The sequence below is a fragment of the Loxodonta africana genome, chromosome 1 (genome assembly GCF_030014295.1).
Source record: "Loxodonta africana isolate mLoxAfr1 chromosome 1, mLoxAfr1.hap2, whole genome shotgun sequence".
NCBI lineage: Eukaryota > Metazoa > Chordata > Mammalia > Proboscidea > Elephantidae > Loxodonta > Loxodonta africana.
Window position 1 is genome coordinate 17,320,200 of NC_087342.1, and position 23,878 is coordinate 17,344,077.

General features: G+C 44.8%; 1 protein-coding gene across 8 annotated transcripts in view; it reads left to right on the top strand.

Annotated features, from left to right (window-relative positions):
• The window catches only part of RUBCN (rubicon autophagy regulator), a 74,432-nt gene extending 51,588 nt beyond the window's left edge, over positions 1 to 22,844 (top strand). For 3 of the 8 annotated variants that reach the window (XM_023551682.2, XM_023551683.2, XM_064293927.1), the window contains 12 exons: positions 115 to 230; positions 918 to 1,128; positions 1,572 to 1,673; positions 11,401 to 11,461; positions 12,173 to 12,305; positions 12,904 to 13,049; positions 14,170 to 14,234; positions 14,681 to 14,919; positions 16,272 to 16,333; positions 16,817 to 16,970; positions 18,039 to 18,132; positions 18,336 to 22,841. In XM_023551682.2, the coding sequence (XP_023407450.2) occupies positions 115 to 230; positions 918 to 1,128; positions 1,572 to 1,673; positions 11,401 to 11,461; positions 12,173 to 12,305; positions 12,904 to 13,049; positions 14,170 to 14,234; positions 14,681 to 14,919; positions 16,272 to 16,333; positions 16,817 to 16,970; positions 18,039 to 18,132; positions 18,336 to 18,514 (1,562 nt within the window). In that variant the 3' untranslated portion in view covers positions 18,515 to 22,841. The other 5 variants (XM_023551686.2, XM_064293804.1, XM_023551681.2 and 2 more) reach the window with 5 other exon arrangements.
• The last annotated feature ends 1,034 nt before the right edge of the window (positions 22,845 to 23,878 follow it).

Below are 23,878 nucleotides of genomic sequence, written 5' to 3' on the forward strand. Positions count from 1 at the left end.
GAAGACTTGGGAGCATCTTTAGTGGTAAAATCTTCAGACTTCTCGAAGAAGCTTGGCTGTTACAGATTTGCGTTCTAACTCAGATTTTGACATCCACATTTCGTTTTCCCACAGAAGGTGGTCAGTATCTGTGCTCAGGGGAAGGCATGTTCCGCCAGCCATCAGAAGGGCAGTCCCTCATCAGCTACCTCTCTGAGCAGGACTTTGGCAGCTGTGCAGACCTGGAAAAGGTGAGAGATCTGAGTTGGGAGATCTGGCCTGAGGGACAATGGTGGCATTTGAACCGATGAAATTTTGGGGACACAGCAGTGACACGGGTTCAGACTATAGTGAACATAACTTCAACGAGTTCTATTTCTGGAAAACTCTTTAGGGAGTGTGTGCTCCTCACTGGATCTAGAAACGTTATACTGATTTTGTCTTAGAAGCCACCTTGGGCAGTGAGGCGTTGAATCTTAGCCACGTGATAGTTGTTGCCCTGAATCTAGAACCTTACGTAAATGGTATTTCCCAGAATCAGCTTCTATATTTTGTTCTAAGGCTCAGCTATGTAATAAATAACACCCATGTAGCATTTTATAGTTTGCAAAGCACTTTATTGTGAAATATCACATTTAATTAATACTATGTGTAAAGGTGTATGTGTTTAGGACAGACCCTAATAAGAAATCCTAGGCTTCTTGTCTATCATATTTTTATGTAGAAAGTGAGAAAGGAAGGGACAGGCATGAGAGCAAAGAGAATATGGAACAGGTTTTCTGGCCATCAGCTTTCCTGAAGTGTGCATTTCCCCAGAGTGTTTTTAATAAAAGCAGTGCATATCTTAGAAGCTCCATTTTCCGACATTATAATCAGTGAGATATTTGTTACTCCCAGACCCTTGCCCAGCAACTTCTTTGCTGCTCCCCTCCCCCCAGGAGAATGCCCACTTCAGCATCTCAGAGTCCTTGATTGCCGCCATTGAGCTAATGAAGTGCAACATGATGAGCCAGTGCCTGCAAGAAGAGGAAGAGGAGGAGGAAGACAGCGATAGAGAGATCCAGGAACTGAAACAGAAGATTCGCCTTCGTCGCCAGCAGATCCGCACGAAGAACCTGTTCCCTGGGTACCAGGAGGCTGAACATGGAAGTGAGTGAGGCCTGTGAACACCTTTAGCGCCTGCTGGACTTCCTTTTTTGTCTTCATTTGGGGTTATCCCCAGGCTAAGGGATCTTCTGCTGTCAGAAAGATATTTCTATGGTGTTCTAATTTTTTTTCTAGCAAACTAGGAATGCTTGTCCTGGAGTTTGTCCATTTCCTATCTCAGAAACAACTTCTTTTCAAAATGGATTTCTGATATGAGAGCTAAGACTGCTGGTCCCAGATTCTCTTCCCAGATAGGAGTACCTTCTATTTACATGAAACTTCCTGGGGAGTAGACCAGTAAGAACTGGATTCCACGTTACTAGCCAAGGTTCTGTTTGCTTCTCCCTGTTGAGGTCCTACGAGGTTCCTTTCATTGTGACCCTAGAAGGGATAGGAGAACACTTTGTCTCCTGTTTTACACTTTTTTTTCTCTCCCTGCGTAACAGGCTTTTGGGTCACTTCCAGCAGCTCGCAGTTCAGTTCACGTGATTCAACACAGTTCTCTGACTCTGGCTCTGCTGATGAGGTTGACGAATTAGAAATCCAAGGTAAGAAGTGACAATTTGTTACAAGAAAGCTTTCATTAGCTTTTTTTTTTTTTTTTTTTCCCAATTTGAATCAGAGACTGTGAAGTTTTCCCTAAGTAGGGATCTTCATTATGGTCCATTATGGAATATTGTTGGCGATCATAAGGGACAACCTCTCTTGCTAAGAACAAAAACCCTTTAAGATGTAAGCAGAAAAGAACATTGAAAGGAAGCAGCCCAGGTGGAGTGGGCTGCCTGTGGAAGTCCCAGTTATTCCTCAAGTTGCACCTTTCTCTTGGATTCTCACTCTGATTGTTCCTCCTAGTAACCAAGGGCTGGCCCGAACCTACAGGAAATTTGTCCTATTCTCTTGTCCTGCATAACACAACTGAAATTGTTTTGAAGTTTTCAAAAGCAACTTTATTATAATTCCAAGAGAAAAGGACAAAAAGAGTCATGGTGGGGGGGAAAGCAAAAAGGGTAACAATCAGGTTTACAGAGTAGAGCTTTTATTTTCTGTCCAACCAGGGCTAACTCGCCAGAATCCTAGACTCTTGTTGTTGTTGGAAGCATCTGCATAGAGAAAGGGAGGGTCCTAACCTGGGGAGGTAGCTGTGTTCCAGCAGGTTAAAGTCCCCTTCCTGCAAATCACAGATGTCTTCAAGTTCCCATCAGTGAAGGAAATAAACCCACAAACAAAAAACAGTTCAGGGACATAAGGTCTTCCCCTGTGGTTAAAGGAGCCCTGGTGGTGCAGTGGTTAAGAGTTCGGCTGCTAACCAAAATGTCGACAGTTCGAATCCACCAGCTGGGAAACCCAGTGGGGCAGTTCTGCTCTGTCCTGTAGGGTCGCTATAAGTCGGAATCAACTCGACAGCAACAGGTTTGGTTTGGTTTTGATCTCTGGGTAAAACCAAGGGATACTTGCTTATAGAGGTGAAGTAGGTCTGTAATTCTCCATCATAGGCACGATGATGAACAGATCCTTCATTACCTGAGACTCTGATTTCCTGTCTACATGAATCTAGAGAATGCATTCACCTATGCAAATCTCCAGACTTCGTAGCTGAATTCCTTCCCCATTCAAAAATTCAGTTTTTACACGTTTTTCCAGATTTCCAGGAAGTCATCCTTCTGTGTTCTCCTTAAAGTACCTGATTTCCATTCATGACAATAATAGGTAGTCACTTAAAACTCCATTTTTGTCTTTTTTTGTGATTGACTTCATCGCCACATTAGAAGAAAATAAGAGGGTTCTGCCCTCTCTCTGAGTCAGCAGTCAGAATTTTGTGACCAAAAAAACCCGTTGCTGTCCAGTCGATTCTGGCTCATAGCGACCCTATCGGACAGACTAGAAGCGCCCCATAGAGTTTCCAAGGAGTGCCTGGTGGATTCAAACCACTGACTTTTTGGTTACCAGCCATAGCTCTTAACCACTATGCTACCAGGGTTTCATAAGGTTAAACGCAAAAAAAAAAAAAACCAAACCCAGTGCCGTTGAGTCAATTCCGACTCATAGCAACCTTATAGGACAGAGTAGAACTGCCCCACAGAGTTTCTAAGGAGCACCTGGTGGATTTGTTCTGCCAGGCCTTTGGTTAGCAGCTGTAGCACTTAGCCACTACACCACCAGGGTTTCCTTGATGAGGATAGTGTTATTTAAATGCAGAACCTGCTGCTTCTCTAAATGAGAAGCAGTCCACCTGACTCCCTGTGAAGCAGGGAACCAAGGGAAACTGTTAAGTCCAAAAGGAGGCTTATCCTGCTGGAAACAATTGCTGCAGTTATGGGCCCAGTGGGCATTTAATCAACTAACTCTCTAGTCAGGTCAGTGCAGAATCTTAAAGGAAGAGACCTTAAAAAAAAAAAAAAATTTTTTTTTTTTTTAGACCTTAGGGCAGGGTTTTTCATCCTCTGGGCCAGATGAGTCCTTGTTGTGAGGGGCTGTCCTGTGCATTACATAGTGTTTAGCATCATCCCTGGCCTCCACCCACTAGATGCCAGTAGCAACCTCCCCAGTTGTGACAACCAAAAATGTCTCTAGACATTGCAGGATATCCTCAGGGGAGCAAAATCACCCCTGGTTAAGAAGCACTGCCGTAGGAGGTCTTCAAGGCTAGGCTGATTTGGGGACGTAGCAGTAACTATCTCCCAAGCTACAATGAGCACCTACCTGTGGCTCTAAGTTCCTGAACCATTTCATCTTTTGCAGCAAAGTCAAGTCTTGATACCAGGAATGTGTGTAGGACTGTCGTTCTCACAGATTTACTTCCAGACTATATACTAAAGGGGCCCCTTTTATAATCATTATCACACAGATGGTAGCGAAGGATCTAACCTGACTCACATGTCAAAGAACGGACTCTCAATATCAATGGCTTCAATGTTTTCAGGTAGCCTGTGTTGAAAGTGTGGGTGTGCTCATCTGTGCATGTGTGTGAATGTTTGCACCAGCTTTTGTACACACGTGATTATGCTGTGACACCTGTCAAGGTTACGAGGACTACGGGGTCTGGAGAGCTAGGTGAGAAACACTGGACTTCAGCCAGTTAACAAGCCAGGAACAATTTTTAGTACTCATTTTCTTCTTCCTCATATGACCCAGACAGTCCTCCTCACTGAGCTTGTCTGTGTTGATCTTTCCCTACAGAGATCATCATAGAATGAGCAGTCAATGTGGCAGATGGGGGTCGTGGACAGTTTAGAAAGGGATGGTCAAATGAAGAATTCAGCCCTATAGCTAAGCTGTAAAAGTAGCTCAGACAGCAAAAGTAGGATACGATGGTATGAAGCTTAGTGTCTCTTTAGCATTTCCAGTTTCCGGAAGGAACGTTCAGAAAACCATCTCTTGTAGGTACTTTGTTTGCAGTTAGGATTTACTGCTGGAAATGTCGACTTCAGTAATTGCTTTGTGATCTAAACAAGTTGGCTTTCTATAGGAGGGGTTAACTGAAAGAAAAAAGTAGTTTTCTCCTTAACAAAACTCAAGACTTTCTATTACGGTTAGTTATTACTGTTAATATTATCAGCCACTACAATTTGAAGTAATGATATGAAATTAGATCACGATTTAATGAAATAAAAGTGATTACTGTATTTTTACGCTAATGATGCTTGCCCTGTATCTTTGTTTGCCAACTGCTCCGTTCCCCTCCCCCAGGTTTTTTCCTATGCTGATTTTTTTTGCAGCAACATGTAGAAAAAAATTGGTGTAGCGGCATTTATGAAGATACCTTGCGGGGGGGAGGGTGGTGTGATTGGGAAACAAACATAGAAGACACACTTTATTTGTGTAAAAATGCAGTAGGTACCTTTTTCTCTACTCCTGTTGTGATTTATTCTAACATTGTTCTTACCCTTTTTTTTTTTTTTCTTACCCTACTTGAGAAGAAGTAATTATCCAGTTGGCCTTTAACTGGTTTCTAACGTGTTTACAGTCAAAATCCTTTGCTGGTACATTCTTGATTGTCAACCACGTCTCTGTCAGAGCATCTGTGTCTCTGTCAGAGCATCATCAGTCTGCTTTATGCATAAGGCATACCTTTATTTAGTTTTCCTAGGATCCTTTCGTCTCCTATTTTGGGAGCGTCCAAATTTTTATACACACAACAGGTTTCGTACCAAGAATATAAAAGGTTTTCCAATTAAAAAACTACTTTTTCTTGTGACCCACCATCGCAACCCTTTATTAGTGGTGGTGGCGCAAGTTGGTAAGCAATCAGAACAAGACTCTCTCAAAAGTAATGACTTAAATTTTAGATTTGTCTATACACAGATTCCCAATAATTATGAAAGTATAATTTACAATTCATCTTTCTCCACTCTAGATTGCTTTGTTGTTTTCTGCTCTTCTTCATCTGTTTCTGGTCTTTAATCACACTAAATTCGTTACTGGTACCAAATTATTTCTAAAATGTATCATTATAGTTCCCTAACCATCTTCTTGATCATATCCATAGTTTCTTTTTGATCATCTTAAGTGATTTATGCTATTGAAGAGTCGCTTGGGATAATGTGGGAAGGTCATCGGAATCCATAAAACCTTTGGAAAAATTAAAGCGCTTAAGCATCATATTATGGACATAGTCTATGACAGATACTCTGCATTCATATGGCTTAATGTAGTCACTTTTCTTAGATCCTAATTCATCAAGTAGACTATACGGAGCAGAAGCGTTTCTGAAGAAAGAAGGTTTGAAAGTTACTTCCTCCTAGCAATAAAGTGGATATAAACCTTGTGATCATAACTTTTCCTTGAAAATTATTCATAGAAAGCTTTGTATGCATCAACATCTATTTCTTTTTTTAAAAAAAAACAGTTTTACTGAAGTATAATTTACATGAGGCCCTGTGGTGCGGTGGTTAAGAGCTACGGCTGCTAACCGGAAGGTCTACCAGCCGTTCCTTGAAAACTCGATGGGGCATTTCTGCTCTGTCCTATAGGGTCGCTCTGGGTTGGAATCAACTCGATGGCAACGGGTTTGGTTTTGGTTTATAATTTACATATTATAAAATTTACCCATTTCAAGTGTATGATTTGATGATATTTGGAAATTTACCAAGTTGTGCAGTATTACCCTAATCCAATTTAATAACATTTCCTCACCCCAGCAAGATCCCTTATGCCCATTTGCAGTTAATTCCATCCCCACCCCAAGCTCCAGGCAGCTGTTAATCTACTTTCTGTCCTTAATAGATTTGTCTTTTCTAGACATTGCATTTAAGTGGAATCCTACAGTATGTAATCTTTTGTGTCTTGTTGCCTTCCTTCATCTGTTTCTTCTGATTGTATCTGCCAAGTTGGTTTGATATCATTCATAAATTCCCAATTCTAGACAGTTTTCTGAACTTCTTTGGTTTTAGGGATTTGGTGCCGTTGGGTTTTTTCCCCCTTCATCCTCTTTTATTACAGCTTCCTTAATTCTTCTCTATCTTCTTTTGTAGGTTCTTCTAGAGTTTCAACCTTCTGCACTATACACATGTCTGGTCAGGGTCTGATCAGGAGCCAGAAACCACACAGTAATTGAATAGGGAAAGTTTAATATAAAAAAGTATTAACTCTAATGGGAGACTGGAGTAACAGGAGATTGGTTTGTAGGGAGTAAAGAGAACTCTAAGGAATACAGGAGTAGAGGGAGCAGTCACTACTTGAGGACTGAGAAAGAATACCCAAGGAAGGAATAAATATAGAAGAGGGCCACACCTCTAAGGCCGAGATCCAGACTGGATGGTGGAGAAGTTCTGTGAAGCTGCAGAACTGCCTGAGGGAGTGCCAGGGGACGCTGTACACTGGAAAGTGCCTTGCCAACAGCACTCGCTGGAAAACCCATTCTATAGGGTGCCGGGGGAAGCTGTCTACAGGGAGGTGCTGTGCCTCAGAACTCAAGGGTTTAGCAGATGGCATTCACGGGGAGGTGCCAGGCCTATAGCATTCTCTGAAGCTTTCTGAGGAGGTGCCAAGGGATGCTGTTTACAGGAGGTACCACTAGTGGCACTCTGTTAAAAAGCCACACGTACTGCAGGAGTCTGCCTAGAGGAGCACACGGGAACCAGGAGGAGAAATCCCTTCCTCCTCTGTTGTCCCTCCAGTGCCCTCTACTGACAAAGCTCAACACAGTGCCAGCTGGCAGAGGAGACATACTTACGGGTCCATTATCTCAGAGCAGGCAGAAAAGGGCAGGTTTGGAACAGAGAGGCCATATGTTGATAACTGGCACAGCATATAAAGAGGAAAATTCATGAACTGTATTTTCTGACATGATTTTTAATTGTATCCCATTTAAGATAATCAGCTGTTTCTCCCCACCCCACCCCCCCTTTTTAAAAAAAATTTTTATTGTGCTTTAAGTGAAAGGTTACAAATCAAGTCAGTCTCTCATACAAAAATTTATATACACCTTGCCAAATACTCCTAATTGCTTTCCCCCTAATGAGACAGCTCGCTCCTTCCCTCCACTTTCTCTTTTCGTGTCCATTCCACCAGCTTCTGACCCCCTCTACCCTCTCAACTCCCCTCCAGATAGGAGATGCCAACGTAGTCTCAAGTATCTGCTTGATCCAAGAAGCTTATTCTTCACCAGCATCTTTTTCTATCCCATTGTCCAGTCCAATCCCTGTCTGAAGAGTTGGCTTTGGGAATGGTTCCTGTCTTGGGCTAACAGAAGGTCTGGTGGCCATGACCACCAGGGTCCTTCTAGTCTCAGTCAGACCATTAAGTCTGGTCTTTTTAGGAGAGTTTGAGGTCTGCATCCGACTGCTCTCCTGCTCCCTCAGGGGTTCTCTGTTGTGTTCCCTGTCAGGGTAGTCATAGGTTGTGGCCGGGTACCATCTAGTTCTTCTGGTCTCAGGCTGATATAGTCTCTGGCTTATGTGGCCCTTTCTGTCTCCTGGGCTCGTAATTACCTTGTGTCCTTGGTGTTCTTCATTCTCCTTTGCTCCAGGTCCCACCACTTTTTTAAGTCAATTTTTCCCCCTTTTAAGCGAGAATGATTGTGGTTCTCCATATTAAAGCGTTTCTTCTTGTGTCAGCATTTACAGAAAATTCATTGGAGTTGGATTCCTAAATGTACTGGGTATCACCTTATCTGCTAGAAGGAAAGGAGAATGGAAACCAGTATCAGACTGGCCAGTAAATACTGGAAGTTGACTATCTTCTTGTGCCTCACTTATTTGGTTTAAAATTTTTCAGGTTTTGCTGGGGTACCAAGGTTTTAACCAGTTCTTCCCAGATCATCCCAGTACCAGTGTCTGACATGCAGCGGCTTCTTCTCCTTGTAACATGTCTTTGTTTTTGTTTGTTTGTTTATTTTTATAAACTTTTTTTTTCAGTTTATCCTATCTAAGGCATCAGAAGCATTTGAAATGAGTTCCCTTAGGGAAAAATGTATTTGTTTTTGTACACAGAATTGACAAAAGAAATTTTATTACTATGGTCACTCCCAGTTGGAAGGCAAGTGTCTCAGACTTCTTTCTAAAGTGCCCTCATCTGGGGAACGTTAGCTCTGATGGCTCAGTGGTCAAAGCAATAGACTGCTAACCTAAAGATTGGCTGTTTGAAACCACAAGCAGCTCCATGGGAAAAGGATGTTACAGCCTGCTTCCATAGAGATTTGTAGCCTTGGAAACCCTGTGGGGTCACTACGAGTTGAAATTAACTCAACGGCAGTGTGTTTCGTTTATTTTTTTTTAATCCATTCAGTTGAATAGCTTCCTTCTCTCTCTTTGCTTCTTCATTTTCTGTCTTATTCCCTGTTCTTTTATCAAGATCCTCAACTAGTGTTTCATCCCATAAACTTAATCATCTGCTTGAACTGACTGGAGAGTTCGCAGGGCACAGCAGAGGACTGGTAGCCAGAGGGCCTTCAGGGCACTTGGCCAGTGTCAGGTGTCACATCCCTTTTGATATTGGGTGCTGTTTCTACCCTCCCACACCTGAGTTGAGATCCTCACACCCAAAGTTCTGTGGTCCTCACACTACTGGAGACATTCACGATTACCTAGGCGGTCCCTACCAGTACGTCATTACTCCTCTAGTGAACAAAAGGAAGGAAACATGACTACTTTTTCCAAAAGGAAGAGAATGATTTTATTTTCCTCAAAGAAAAAAGACTCCCTCTCTTTGAGGATGAAGAACTGCTAAATATTTTTTATGAAGACAGTGGTTTCTTTAGCAAACATGACTTACCAGCCACCTCTCTAGTGTGCAGCGTTTTCCCTAATAGCCCCGCCTGAAAGTAACTAAGCAAGTTAGCTGTTTATGCAAGGACATCTGTCTAAGATTTTCTCTCATCTTCCCTTCCCTGTCACTCCCAAATAGATTCACCTTTGCTTTTAGCCCATTAATCATTCATTCATTTAGGAAATATTTTCTGAGAGCCTGTTATGTACACAAGACTCTGAGGGTTACAAAGACAAGACCTATGCACAATCCACAGCAGCATAAGTGTTACTTAAAAAAATGTTGTAGACCAAATCATCTATGAAGGCCTGGTCTGCTAAGGCCTAGATTTTTTTCTTCCCTCCACTAGTACAAGTTGGAATGACTAGACAACTAGTAATGCATTAATGAAGGAGCCCTGGTGGCGCAATGGTTAAACACTCGACTGATAACCAAAAGATCGGTGGTTCCAACCCACCAGAAAGGATCTGACACTCTGCTCCCATAAAGATTATAGCCTAGGAAACCCCACAGGGCAGTTCTGCTCTGTCATATGGGGTCATTCTGAGTCGGAACTGACTTGACCATACCCAACAACAACAACAATGAGTTAGTGGCACAAACTCAGACAGAAGGTATGACGTATGTGAACTTATTTGTTGTGAGATAAAATAGCCTTGTTAATTACCAGTTAAAAAATTTGTCTGTCTTTAGTTTTTCTGTGCTTAGAGAGCACGCAAAAACTGACAGATCTCAATTGTTATCTTACCTGCATATGTAATTTTGAAGATACTAATTTATCAACAGTATTGTTTGAGCGATGCTGATATGCAAAGCCCCCTGTTCAGTGTTTTAGGGCCAAACAGAAGAATTAGATGCAATTGCGTTTCCTCACAAGAACTTTATAACTAGCTTTATATACAAGTATATATATGTATACACACAGAGACACTTACACACACACACACACACAGAGGAAACGTGGAGAACAATGGAGCTACTCATGGCCAAGTGCAGAATGATGTCACGTAAGCCTAGTGCTCTGTCGAGGGGCAGAAACATAGTCGATGGCTTCCCTGTGTAGGCTTAATGAGGAAAAGAAGGTCTTTTCACTGGGCATCGAAGGAAGTGGGGGATGGGCCTTATCAAAACAGTCCTGTTGTCATGTGCACTCTTTGCCCTTTTTGAACATGAATTGCCATATTTCTTATTCTTTTTTCGCTCTCCATCCATCAGAAGTATTTGGATAGATGAGGTCTCCAGAGGTTCAGCCATATCGTTATTAGAAATCCTTTTCAAAATCTTTCATCAGAAATAGGCTTTCGAAAGTGCCATAGTTTCCTGTAATCATACCTGAGAGTTACATAGGAAGGACCATGTTAGCTGTTTCAGTGAAAACTTGTTGGTTACCAGGCCTCTCCAGGGAGTTGCCTGGCCATAAGAAGTTCTTTTCCTCCCTGTGCCACCAGACAGGAAGGAAATCTTTCCATGAAACTTCTTTAAGGATACAGAAGACTTCTAATAGTCAGGGATAATGGCAACAGTGGTAAGATGTTAGAAGCAAAGTTCCAACTCCACGTACATTTAATGAGTAACCTCTATGATTCAAGTTCTGTATTAGGTTTCTGATATAAAAGAGAGCTAGACCAAGTTCTAGCCTCTGGGACCTCATCATTTAAGACAGTTTGAGAGTTAGAGAATGAGAGAGATATCTGAGTCATTTATTTTGTATTTCCACTTGTTAGGGAACGTGTCCCTGTGTGTCTTAGGATGCTTTCTTTTCTTATTCACTGTTTTTCACCAAATCTGAGTTTGTGTTTCTACCTGAATTTGTAACTACCTTGACTTTCTCAATGCTATGCATAACGTCACTAACTCAGCCTGGTTGTGACTTGAGTAGAGCCGAATTATAAATTGTGTTTAGAGCTTCACTGAGTGGTCTCCACGTGGGCTCTGCTCCTTGTCCTGCGTAGAATGCAGCACCTATCTGCTGCTCTGAGTGCTTAGCTGCTGTACTTTGTAAGAGTTTCCATCATCCCTTACCTTCTCCTTTTCCATTTCCTGCTCCGCTTACCTCTGGTTTCCATTTAGATGCTGACATCAGAAGGAACACAGCCTCAAACAGCAAGCCCTGCATGTCCTCCCAGTCCTTGTGAGTACTTTTTATAAAACCTTGAGGTGTGCAACGAAACTTACATGGTTCTTGATACCTGGGTGGGAAAGGCCATGGATGAAGCCATCCACATTCAGGAGGAAACAAGGTTAAAGTCATGGGCCTGCCTGATAGTGATGTGCCCAGGGGAAGCGAGCAGGAGATCTGTGGTACAAACGGGGCTCAGGAAGCAAAGCTCCAGGTGTGTATTGTCCCTTCTCTGCTGTACTCTGATCAGGCCCCAGAAGAGAGGAGGAGCCACGATCATGACTTTGGACTATGAAGTCAGATTGGGCAGATTTCACAGTGTGGACCCAATTAGGGGAAATAGTAGCTCCTCTGGGGGGAACAGTAGCACTTTATAGTCCACAAAGCAATTGTACTCACTTTGTCTTATACACAGGCATAATAATCTCCATTTTGCAGTTAAAGAAACTGAAGTTTAGAGAAAGGAAGAGACGTAGAGTCCTTAACTAGCAGTGCCATGTAACGGTCAGGAAGCTAGCTCTTAGGATTATAAGATCAGTGTTTTTTTTTCACTTTATCACCTGTCTCTGAAGACGATGAGAAAAGAAGCTGAGCAGCCTGGAGGTGCTGTGAGTGCTCTGTCAGTCCAGATGTTACCGCATATGGTATCAGATCCTGAAGGGCAGGCTCCCGTCTTCCTGTTTTCCCCCTGTGCTCAGCCCACCTCGATTCCCTCCTTGCCAGGTCCCACTGCTTCCTGCACTCCACGTCTGCTGAGGCAGTGGCTATGGGACTCCTGAAGCAGTTTGAAGGAATGCAGCTCCCAGCCGCCTCGGAGCTAGAGTGGCTGGTCCCAGAGCACGATGCCCCTCAAAAGGTAGGGGTTCTTCAGCTCTTCTTCCCCACCCACCGTCCAACACCAGGAGGCTGTGAGCCTTTCTGATCTTGTTCTTCTTTGTCCCCTGTCTGGCATGAGCCAATGTGTTTCCTTCTTTACTCATAGAAAACATTCATTACAAATCTGTTACATGAATGAACGCTTGCCTAGGTGTTCCCTGGCGTTTGTCAGAACAGGACGTAAAGGCTCCTTTACTGTGCTTATTCTGCATGACTTGCTCACTAGGCCCAGAGGCAGGATTCCTGAGTTGCGAGTACCTTTGAGACACTATAAACGGAGAATTGTTCAGATTCTTCTTTGCAGTTGGGTCTTTAAGGCATGAAGCATTCTGGCATACCAGGGATCCCGGGGGTGGGGACAGCATTAGCAATGGGTGCCACCACCCTGGGATGGCCCTCACTTCTAGTACTCTAGCGCCTTATGATTTGTTTCAAGGGCCCAGGTTCCCTGAAGCCCTTACCTGTGGTGTTTCTGAAATGTCTTTCATTAGCTATTCTTCTGTCCTGAGCAGAAGGGTCCAGCATCAGTCTTTCCCCAGACTGCCCATGTTAGATCAGCCTGTGCTTTTCTCCTGCAGCTCCTGCCCATCCCTGACTCACTGCCCATCTCTCCAGATGATGGGCAGCATGCTGACATCTACAAGCTGCGGATTCGTGTTCGTGGGAACCTAGAGTGGGCCCCGCCCCGGCCTCAGATAATTTTCAATGTCCATCCAGCTCCAGCGTGAGTAGCCAGTGACCATCCTTTGGAGAATGTGTATATCTCCCTTGGATTGTCCAAACTGCCCCCTCATCCTCTTATGTCTCCCTCCAGCTGTACCTCCCACACAATTCTCTTCTTCCTGAAAGGCAGAGGGAGATTACCCACCTTGTCCTCAGATCCTACTCCCGCTCCTTCCATGGCAGAGGGGAATTACCCACCTTGTCCTCAGATCCTATTCCCGCTCCTCCCATGGCAGAGGGAGATTACCCACCTTGTCCTCAGATCCTACTCCCGCTCCTCCCATGGCAGAGGGAGATTACCCACCTTGTCCTCAGATCCTACTCCCGCTCCTCCCATGGCAGAGGGAGATTACCCACCTTGTCCTCAGATCTTACTCCCGCTCCTCCCATGGCCGAGGGAGATTACCCACCTTGTCCTCAGATCTTACTCCCACTCCTACCTGGAGCTAACCAGAAATGAGGTCCTTTTTCACTGGCATTCCCTACCTCTTGCCTTCCTCCCAGTAGTTTTGTGAGCTTACTGCTTTTTTTTTTTCTTCTTCTCTGTTAAAGATAGATGCTCTTCTCTTCTCTTCTTTCTACTGTTTCTGATCCCTGCCATTTTTAAAAAGTACTTTTTTTTATTGTTGTCAAAATATAAAGAACACAACATTGGCTCATTCAACATTTTTCATGTGTGCAATTCAGTAAAGCCAATTACATCAATCACATTGTGCAGCCATCACCAGTATCCATTGCTAAATTTTTCATCCCCACAAACAAAAACTCAATGCTACGTAAGCATGATTCTCCCCTTTTCCTGTCCCTCCCATCCCTGGCAACCACTATTAAACTCTGTTCTCTCTATCTTGCCTATTCTAAATATTCTCATCCCTTACGTTTGTGCAAAAAGTATGGTTCAGTATTGGGGAGGGTCCCTGTCCAGACCTAAATTCTAACTTTATATCCTCTGTTTGAATTGGTTTGCCTAGTCGATTCATTTTGTCCAACCCCAAAAAATAAGTGAATTCCTCTCTTTTCCCACTTTTAATAAGAACCTGATGTTTGCATTCTCACCTTCACAACTCAGAGGCCTCATGCCTCAGGTATCTGCCAGTCCCCTCTCCTTCCCCTTTCCTCAGAAGGAAAATTGCTGTGGCCAAACAGAACTACCGCTGCGCGGGATGCGGCATCCGGACTGACCCTGGTGAGTGTCTGCCCGGACTGCCTCCAAGGGCATTACCTTCCCCAGCACTTGGGAGAGAGGGGGTTGTTCAGAGAGGTAGTAATGAGGTAGCAGGGCAGAACTGGGGAAAGGGAGGGAGGGGCTTGGAGGGGAAGGGGTTGGCCTAGGTGAGAACAGTGGCAAGCAGAGGGATGTTATTGCTGGGAGCACATTACCGGAATTGTATACTGGTGAAAATTGAGTAGTGGTAGCCAGGGTCTTGGAGACTGGGTCCTTCCAACTCTAGCAGGGTTGTTTCCCAATGGGGTGGGACACAGGAAGTACAAGTCCTGCTGTGTGGGTTTCTGCCATTTTGGGGGAGCTCAAACAGAGGTGGATGGAGCCCATTGGCCATCCCTCCCTGCTCTGCCTCACCAGCTTGTAGATAGGAAAGTGACCTCGGGCCTCTGGCTTCCCTGTTTTTCCAGATTATATCAAGCGGCTGCGATACTGTGAGTACCTGGGCAAGTACTTCTGTCAGTGTTGCCATGAGAATGCCCAGATGATCATCCCCAGCCGGGTTCTGCGAAAGTGGGACTTCAGCAAGTACTATGTCAGCAATTTCTCCAAGGACCTGCTCAGCAAGATCTGGAACGACCCTCTCTTCAATGTGCAGGACATCAACAGTGCCCTCTACAGGAAGGTTAAGCTGCTCAATCAAGTCAGGGTAAGACCCTGGACAAGGCCACATCATAGATTCTTGCCCTTCTCATCCCCATCCTCTGTTCATACTGGCTTCTCCAAGTTCATCACACTCCTCTTTGTCACAGTGTTAGAACTATAACCATCCTATCCTTCATGCTCTATGTCTTTTCTTAATATCCTCCCATTTCCCAGAGATCTACCTAATTAGAGTCTCAACCCTAGTAATGGCAACTCTGAAGCTATAGACAATGAGTGCTTGATGGCAAAAGCAGGATTTCTCCCTTCACCAAATACACTTTTGACTAGAGAACAGAGTATCATCTGGGGAATTAGATTTCTGGAGTTCTCTTCTCAGCTGCTCCCAGCCTCGTATGTGATTTGGGCAGAGTGACCAGCTACTAGTCTGTCCAGTCTGTCTAACAGAGAGGCCTTCCCTGACTGGAGGTCACTTTGGAGCAAGTTATTGAGTTAGAAGAGTAGAAGACAGTCCAGCTCTAGCTGTTATGTGCAAAGCTTCCAGACCCCCAAGGATTAAAGGCATTGGTCTTTCTTACAGTCCTCTTCTTGTTAGTTACCTTTGAATCGATTCTGACTCATGGTGACCCTACATGTACAGAGTAGAACTGCTCCATAGGGTTTTCAAGGCTGTGACCTTCTGGAAGCAGATCACCAGCCTTACTTCCGAGGTACCTCTGGGTTGGTTTGAACCACCAGCCTTCTGGTTAGTAATCTAGCACTTAATCATTTGCACCATCCAGGGATTCCTCTTATAGTTCTAACAGTAGTTTCTTTTTTTTTTTTTTTTATTGTGCTTTAAGTGAAAGTTTACAAATCAAGTCAGTCTCTCATACAAAAATTTATGTACACCTTGCTATATACTCCTAATTGCTCCCTCCTAATGAGACATCCTGCTCCCTCTCTCTGCTCTCTATTTTCGTGTCCATTCGTCCAGCTTCTGACCCCCTCTGCCCTCTCACCTCCCCTCCAGATAGGAGATGCCAACGTAGTCTCATGTGTCGACTTGATCCAAGAAGCTCATTCTTCACCAGCATCTTTTTCTATCCTATTGTCCAGTCCAATCCCTATCTGAAAAGTTGGCTTTGGGAATGGTTCCTGTCTTGGGCTAACAGAAGGTCTGGGGGCCATGACCACCAGGGTCCTTCTAATCTCAGTCAGACCATTAAGTCTGGTCTTTTTACAAGAATTTGGGGTCTGCATCCCACTGCCCTCCTGCTCCCTCAGGGGTTCTCTGTTGTATTCCCTGTCAGGGCAGTCAGCGGTTGTAGCTGGGCACCATCTAACAGGAATTTTTCCCCTCTTCTCTCCACTCCCCCTCTCTCCCTTGCTGCCGCCCTGCAATGCCTTTCTCTTCAGCTGCTGCGGGTCCAGCTGTATCACATGAAGAACATGTTCAAGACATGTCGACTGGCCAAAGAGTAAGTCTTATGTGGAGGCCAGAGGGCTCTGACTGAGTTAATGTCCCTAAAAGGGACATGTCCCAGGAGTTGGCCTTTGGTATATGAAAAAGGAGAGAGTGGGGGAATCTTGAAGGAAACTCTAAAAAAAGTGAATGAGAAGACACAGCAGTAACTGGTCTGTATCCTTCTCTCTAGAAGGGGAAATCTATGGTTATTCTATCCAGGGCAGGCCTCCTGCTCTCTGTAAGCTGGAATGAATCATGCTGCAGAAGACTGTAAAAGTCACTTCTGCCATCCAGACACCCAGTAGCGTGAGAGGGCTGGTGTGGCCGGGAGTGCCCAGGCGGGCCTAAAGCTGCAAGGCCGCCCCCAGTGTTGCCCACCCTGATTGCCTCTGTCTGGCATCCTCCCTCCTGCTTCTTGATAGGGATCCTTCCACTATGGCATGCCACACAAAGTGTTCATTCTGTGCCCATACTCCCTCCCCCTTATTTTCTGTAGGCTTCTGGATTCCTTTGACACAGTTCCAGGCCACCTAACAGAGGATCTTCACCTGTACTCCTTGAATGACCTGGCTGCAACCAGGAAGGGGGAGCTGGGGCCTCGGCTTGCTGAGCTCACCAGGGCAGGGGCCACCCACGTAAATCGATGCATGGTGAGAAGTTCTCATGCAACAGGGCCTCTGCTTAGGGATCTGGAGAGATGGGGTGGACCCAAGGTTCTTGCCATTCAGCTCTAGGAAGTTGAAATGGCCTGTCAACACTGTGAGAGAGACTGAACAGGATTGTTATTTCCTGGGTTGCTACACAGCTAGATTATCCAGGTCTAGAATACTTAAATTAGTAGAGAATTTGGTCCTGGCATTGCTCTTGGGTGGCTCAGGGTTGGACTGCCAGGCCTTCACAAAGGTATTGTCACAACGTGGTAGGAGAAACCCTGGATTAGAATCAGAAGAGGGACTGGGTCTTGGCTTTATCATTTTCAGTCATTAACTAGATATTTAGCCCTCTTTGAGGTAAGCCTCCTTTTTTTTTTGCCAGTAAAAGGAAGATAATACCAACTATCCTTTCTTCTCTGTTTTAGAGAATCGATGAATTTATATGAAAGCATTTTGTAAACTAAGTATTCTACAGATGTGAGTTGTTATTGTTCTTCATATACGCGACCTGCCAGGAATTCCTCTTTTAGAACTTCCCACCTTAGAATATGCCGCTTATATTCCCATGGCAGTCCCAGAGTCAGGGCTTAAAACCAGCCATATGTAGAGAATCCTGTTTGGCTGGGAGAACTGGAAAGATTTCACTCTAACCTGACCCAAGGCAGGGCGAAACATCCTTACCCTTCATATTTTATCTTCACATAATTATGTTAATTGGCTGTGGCTTCTATTTCCAAGGAAAATCATTACCCAGTTTGGAATACTGGCTCTAGGAGGTTCCTCATGGCACCATTCCATCCTCCTTTTCACTGAGAGCCACTCTAGTGGTGAGGGTTTCTTGAACTTGTGCCTCTCGTCTCCACCTTAAAAGCTTTGTAACACTGCCTAGCCCTGCCCCTACTTTGGCATTCATGCTTCTAGGCTCAACCCAGGCCTCTTCCCTGCAGGTGGTAGAACCCCTTAGAGCCCACTCAGTTTTTATTTATATTCTTCCCCTCCCCTCCCCTGTGTTTGCCCTCTTGTGCCAGTTCCTGCCCCTCATTTTGGTGCCTCTTTCCTCCCCAGCTCTGCCAAGCCAAGGGCTTCATCTGTGAGTTCTGTCAGAATGAGGATGATATCATCTTTCCTTTTGAGCTCCATAAGTGCCGGACCTGTGAAGGTGAGGGCTGGGGCTAGGAGTGGGCCAAACACGACTGAACCCAAAGCTAATTGATTTCCCTTCATCCCCCCTATTGGGAAGAGTGTGGTTTGATTCACAGCTCCCGGTGTTTCACCACAGAAGTGTGGGGCCATGGTGGTGAGAACAGGCTGCAGATCATACAAATTGTTTTCTTTTCTCTCTCGCCCTCCTAACCTGGATAGAATGTAAAGCATGTTACCATAAAGCTTGCTTCAAGTCTGGAAGCTGTCCCCGGTGTGAGCGGCTACAGGCCCGGCGGGAGTTGTTGGCCAAGCAGAGCCTGGAATCCTACCTGTCAGACTATGAGGAGGAGCCCACTGAAGCCTTGGCCCTAGAAGCCACCAGCTTGGAGACCACCTGAAGAAAGTACATTAAGCTCTCTACCTAAGGACTAGAGTCATACATAATGCGGAACTGAGCCACCCTTTTAGGACTTTTCCCGTTTGGGGCTTTTTTTTTTTTTAATATTATTTTCTTTTTATGACCTGTCTGACATCCATGTGTAGACATCCTGTCTGGCCTTTGTTAGTTGGTGGGGTCCAGTCTGTTGTGACAGATAATTTCTGGCACCGGGTTTTTCCATCAAAGCTGACACATAGGTCCCTAAATGAAGCTTCTAGTGCCTCCGTCAGAGGAACGGACAGCCAGACCCGGTTCTTCTGGCACCCCTGGCCTTTTCCACTAGGACCAGATCTAGTCTCAGCTGACCACAAGTGTCATTTCCAATTTTTTTTTTCCTTTAATGTTGTAGCTTCTGAGCCAGGCCTGTCTCAACCAACTCACTTCTCCTTTGCTGCTGAAATGGGGATGAAATCTTTTTCTCTCCCAAATCCTGGAATAGGGTCAGACTGTGCCCTGAGGAGAAATAGAGAACAGGACTTTGTCATGGGCATTCTGTCCAGCTTATTTATGTCTTTTTGGGGCCAGCAAAACAGCACCAATACTACCCTGGGACCTTTAGAGACTTCAGTGAGGCAGTCAGGACTGAGGTGCCACAAGCTTTCTTTATCTACCCTGGTGGGCTTGGCACAAAGGACAGAACTGATGCTTCGGCCAGGCCCGCTTGTAGCCTCAACACCAGGCATAAATAAGGCTACAGCTTTGTTGCTTAAAGAACGTTCAACCAGAGGAGCTAGTGGCTCCCTTTTAGGTGTAAGGTTCCTTTTAGTCAGCCTAGCTCTTTCAAGCTCAGGCAATTTCCTGATGCCATCCCAAGTTGAGGACAGAAACCCCATGCACCATCTTATTAGTGAGTCCCCTACTGCTCTGTCCTCTGTTAGATGGTCATTGTGGTTCTTAGGAAAAATATGGCCCAACTCCATTCCCTTTCCCCTTCCTGCAGCACAGCTGGGACCCTCCCTGGTGGTGGATCTCTTGCCTTAGTCTCTTTTGTCAAAATTGGGGGAAATGCTTCCTGTTAGTCGTGGTGTTATAGAATTTGACCATTTGTGGATGTGAGTGTGAATGTTCCTGCGTTCTTGAGATAACAAGAGCCTTTATGCCAATTATGCACTTAACTCTTTACCTAGCCTTGTGATAACTTGTATATTCAGTCATCCTTTTCATATTACTAATTTTAACCCTCCTTCCCTTTTTAAATGTGTTCCAATGGGGAAGATTTGTCGATGGGACCTTGTATATGTCTGTAGTGGTCTTTATGTTGCTTTAGCTTCTAACTTCTAGGGGAAACACTGGGCAGGGTTGTTGCTCCGAGGGCTTGCAGCTCTGTGAACTAAGGCCCATAGTGTTTTTGTTCTGAGACTAGACTCTTCCTGTGTAGCTGTCTTCTCATAGTTAGTTGCTAGTAGAAAACACGTGGCTTGTGCACTTACCCAGGAAGCTGAACAGAAAGTTGCACATGGTTGGTGGAAGCTGATAAGGACGGAGCTGGAGTTACAAGGAGTATCACAAGGAAGGAGAAGGGGCATCAAGGTAATGGCCAGAGCTGAGGCTCCACCAGGAAGAAGCAATGTGTCAGAGTTGGCCTGTGGTGTGGTTCCTGTCTTAAACTTGGGATCTAAAGGCTACATCAAGCTGGAAGGCCCGGAGACTGTAAAAGCCAAGGCCTTCAGCCCAGCCCAGTCTTCTAAGAGCTTACTGGAAGGTCCCTTGCCCTTCAAGGAGCTGTGGGAATAACCCCACAAAACTCAAGTCTCATTTGAGGGTTAGGCCCCAGATTCAGGCTTATAAAAAATGGTGGGCTGTACATCCAGCTCCTTACTCCAAGTCACTGCACTGGAGGAGAGATGTACTCTGTTGTTGTCCTGCCTCTTTCGTATTAGCACTGGATTGGAGGATGGAAGACGCTGACAGCTTCTGAAGCTGAGCCCAGCAGTCCTGCCAGCTCCTGGTTTTTCCCTTCCTTTTCTCCACCTCCCCAACTCCATCCTTATAGACTGCATATGTGCATTAGTGACCTTGACGCCATGCTGTCATCACTGACCAAATACCCAGTTATTTATTTATTTGAGAGTGGGGGAGAGAGGGCAGAGGATGGGATGTTTTGAAAGCACTTTGCAGCTTATCAGTTTCTGAAAATCCCCTACTGTGTGGGGAGAAGCTTCTAAATGCACTGAAGAGAGTTCCTTCTGAGTGAAACGGGAGGGAAGAAGTGTTCTTTGTAAATAAAGGAAAAGAAGAATGATTTGCTTACATGGTGGAGACAAGATTCAAGACACAGCAGAAGAGTGGGGGGCCAATGTTTTCCACTTAAATGAGGCTGTGATTGACTCTCTCTGCCAAGGCCTTAGCGCTTTTGTTGAATTAACATAAAAGGGACAAGAGTCTAAATAGTGATGTTCTGTGCGCGTGTAACTCGTGTTCCAAACTGTATTTCTACTTGCTGTTGTTCTTACACAGCCTAACAGTTCATTGTCATCTTTAATAAACTAAGGAAATGAAATCCCGCCTTTCGTTTGCTTGCCTTGACTATCAGGAAATGGTATTGAGCGTCCACTCTAAAGCAGGGCTGTCTGTGAAAATGCAGAAGCTTCCTGTGTTGTAATGTCAAGGAAACTGGATTTGAAGAAGCAGGAAAAAAGGTGCCTTGTCCCTGACTTGTTACATGACCTTGAGTGAGTCATTTCATCTCTTTGGACTTTTGTTTCTTCATGTGTAAAATGACGAGATTGGACTATGTGCTACATAGTCCTTTCCAACACATAGGATGTTCCCCCAACCCAACCCCTTAGGGTAGCTATTGCTTAAAGTGAGGTAAACCCGCCTCTTCACAACATCAGAGTTGTCTCAGATGCTTCAGTTCCCACTTCTGCACATCGGCTCTGCCTCTGTCTCATGCTCCTGGCCCACTGGAACCCTAGCTCCACCCTGCAACTTTCTGAACATTTCCCCTTGGATATCCTTTGTCATCTCCAACCAATATGTTTAAAACCAACATTAATATATTTTCCCCAAGCCTGACCACTAGTCACCTAGGTTTGAAAATTTAGCCATCTTCAGTTCTTTCCTCTCTGAGTCAGGAGTATCTCCTTCTGACCCCCTGCCATCAAGTTCTGTTGAGTTCTTTTCTTTACATGTCTTGTTCCTTTTCCACCACTAGCACCTAAATTCAGGTCCTTACCTCACATGTCGACTCTCTCCAGCCATGCCATTCTCTTCCTATTCACGCGTTCATCAAATATTTGAGTACCTATTATATGCCAGTTAGAGTCTTGTGGGGGAGACAGACATGACCCAAAGTCACCAAAATGGATATGTAATTACACGCCTTAATAATAGCTATTTAAATATCACAGGGGTCTCTAATTTAGACTGGAGAGAGCAAGCCAGGCTTCTGAGAATGTACTTTAACCAAGACTCAGAGAATGAGCAGAAATGAGCTAAGTTCAAAGTAGGGATAAAAGGGCTCCAGGCAGGGAATAACACTTGGGAAGGTCGGGAGACAGGAGGATTTTAGAAAGAAAGACTTCAGATTTCACTCTAAGAACGTTGGAAAGCCATTGAAGAGTTATGTTCAGAGGATAACTGATGTGGTCAACATTTAAGTTCAGTGTTCACTTTGTGAGAATGCACAGAGTGAAACGAGTAGAAGCAGTGGGATGCACTTCTAGGGAGATTGCGGCAGTACATAGTGCAGTGAGAAATTATGTTGGTTTGGACTAGGGTATGGCATACCATCATCATTACGGTCACCTCAGTAACCTCTAGAAATAAGACACACGCCACATGCTCTAACTCTGAGATGTTTAAGCAGGGAACAAAGAGGAGGGGGTGCAGGGTATTAGAAAGAGACTGGACTAAATTACAGAATCTAAGAAATATTAACAACTAAGTCTCAGGAAGGGCAAGACCAGGACAGCTCTGGGAATCGCAGCCTCAGGCTTTACAGACCTTCTCTTGAGCCTGCTGCCAGCAAGGCAGTCCACAGAGTATAGTTACGGCTGTGTTGAGGACTTACCCCCGAGTCACGGGGGCTCACCCCAAAGAGAGAGGAACCGGGTAGCCAACCATGCTTATTCAGCATCTTCTTGGCACCAAGTATGTGATAGGTTTCTTATACGCTGTAATGGTAGGAGTAGGTGGGATCTTTATAGCGTCCTGGCTAAAGCATCCTCATAAGGTAAGGCCCAGCCCTGCTTCCTTTTCCCTTTGACCTTTTGATTAAGTATATGAGAGGGACCAATATGGTTACCACATCCTGCTGGCTCTTCTGCCCTGCTGGCTCTTCTGCCCTGATCAACTACAGCCCTCTACTATATCCAATATTCAAGGATCAAACTGCTTGCTTTTAAAGTTTTAGTGATAGCAGCTGCCAGATGGCCCAAGCTTTCCCATTGTGAGCCTGATGTTCTTTGGGATCAAAGATGGATGTGATGAAACAGGGAAGAAAGAGCCCGCCTAGCGCTACTCTCCTAGGTGCAGAGAACACGAGGGTGTACTTGGAATACTTCCCGCTGCCTTGATTCTGTGAACTGCCCCTGGAGGAGGAACAGAGCGCAGAGAAATGTGCTTCTGGCCCTGCAGGTCCACCTAATAGCAGAACCAGCGACATGAGAGTTGTGGATTACAGTAAACCCTGATAGGTAGGAAGAGTCTGAGGATCTAGGTGGAAGTTTTAGCAGCCAGCCCTCTGAGAGACTACAGCAGACCTGTGCCAGGTGAGATGTAAGTCTGAAACACATCATTGCTCAGATGACCTGTAAACTTCAGGCAACAAGCTCTAGGTAAGTCCTTTCTCTCACAGCCCCAGGACTGTCGCCAGGATTTCTTTTCAACAGTTGACACCTGTAGTTCCCACCTGGCATCATCTTCCCACTGACCCACTGCAACCTCCCAGGTTCTCCCCCAAGCTTCAGCTTCCACACCAAGCACTGCGTGAGCACTAGCAGCAGTTAGGGGAAAGCAAGGAGATAAAGGGACCTTTTCTCTTTGCCTCACTCTCTTATACCCCATCTTTTTTTTTTTTTCTACTTGGAATCTGAAGGAAAGAAATTCAGCCAAGATGTCAACAGTGATGTCTCTACACAAAGGACTAAAGGAAGACCTCTCTTGGAATCTAAAGGAAAGAAATTCAACCTAGATGCCAATAGTGGTCTCTCTACAGAAATGGCAAAAGGACGACTTCTTTATTTCAAAGAAGAAAGAAAACCACTTAACCACTGGAAATCCTGTAACCACAGGTCTAACTAAAAGTTCTGACAAGGTGAAAAGCAGAAGTGTGGTTTTCAGAGGAAAAAGATAATGAAAAAACTTTCTTCTCTAATTT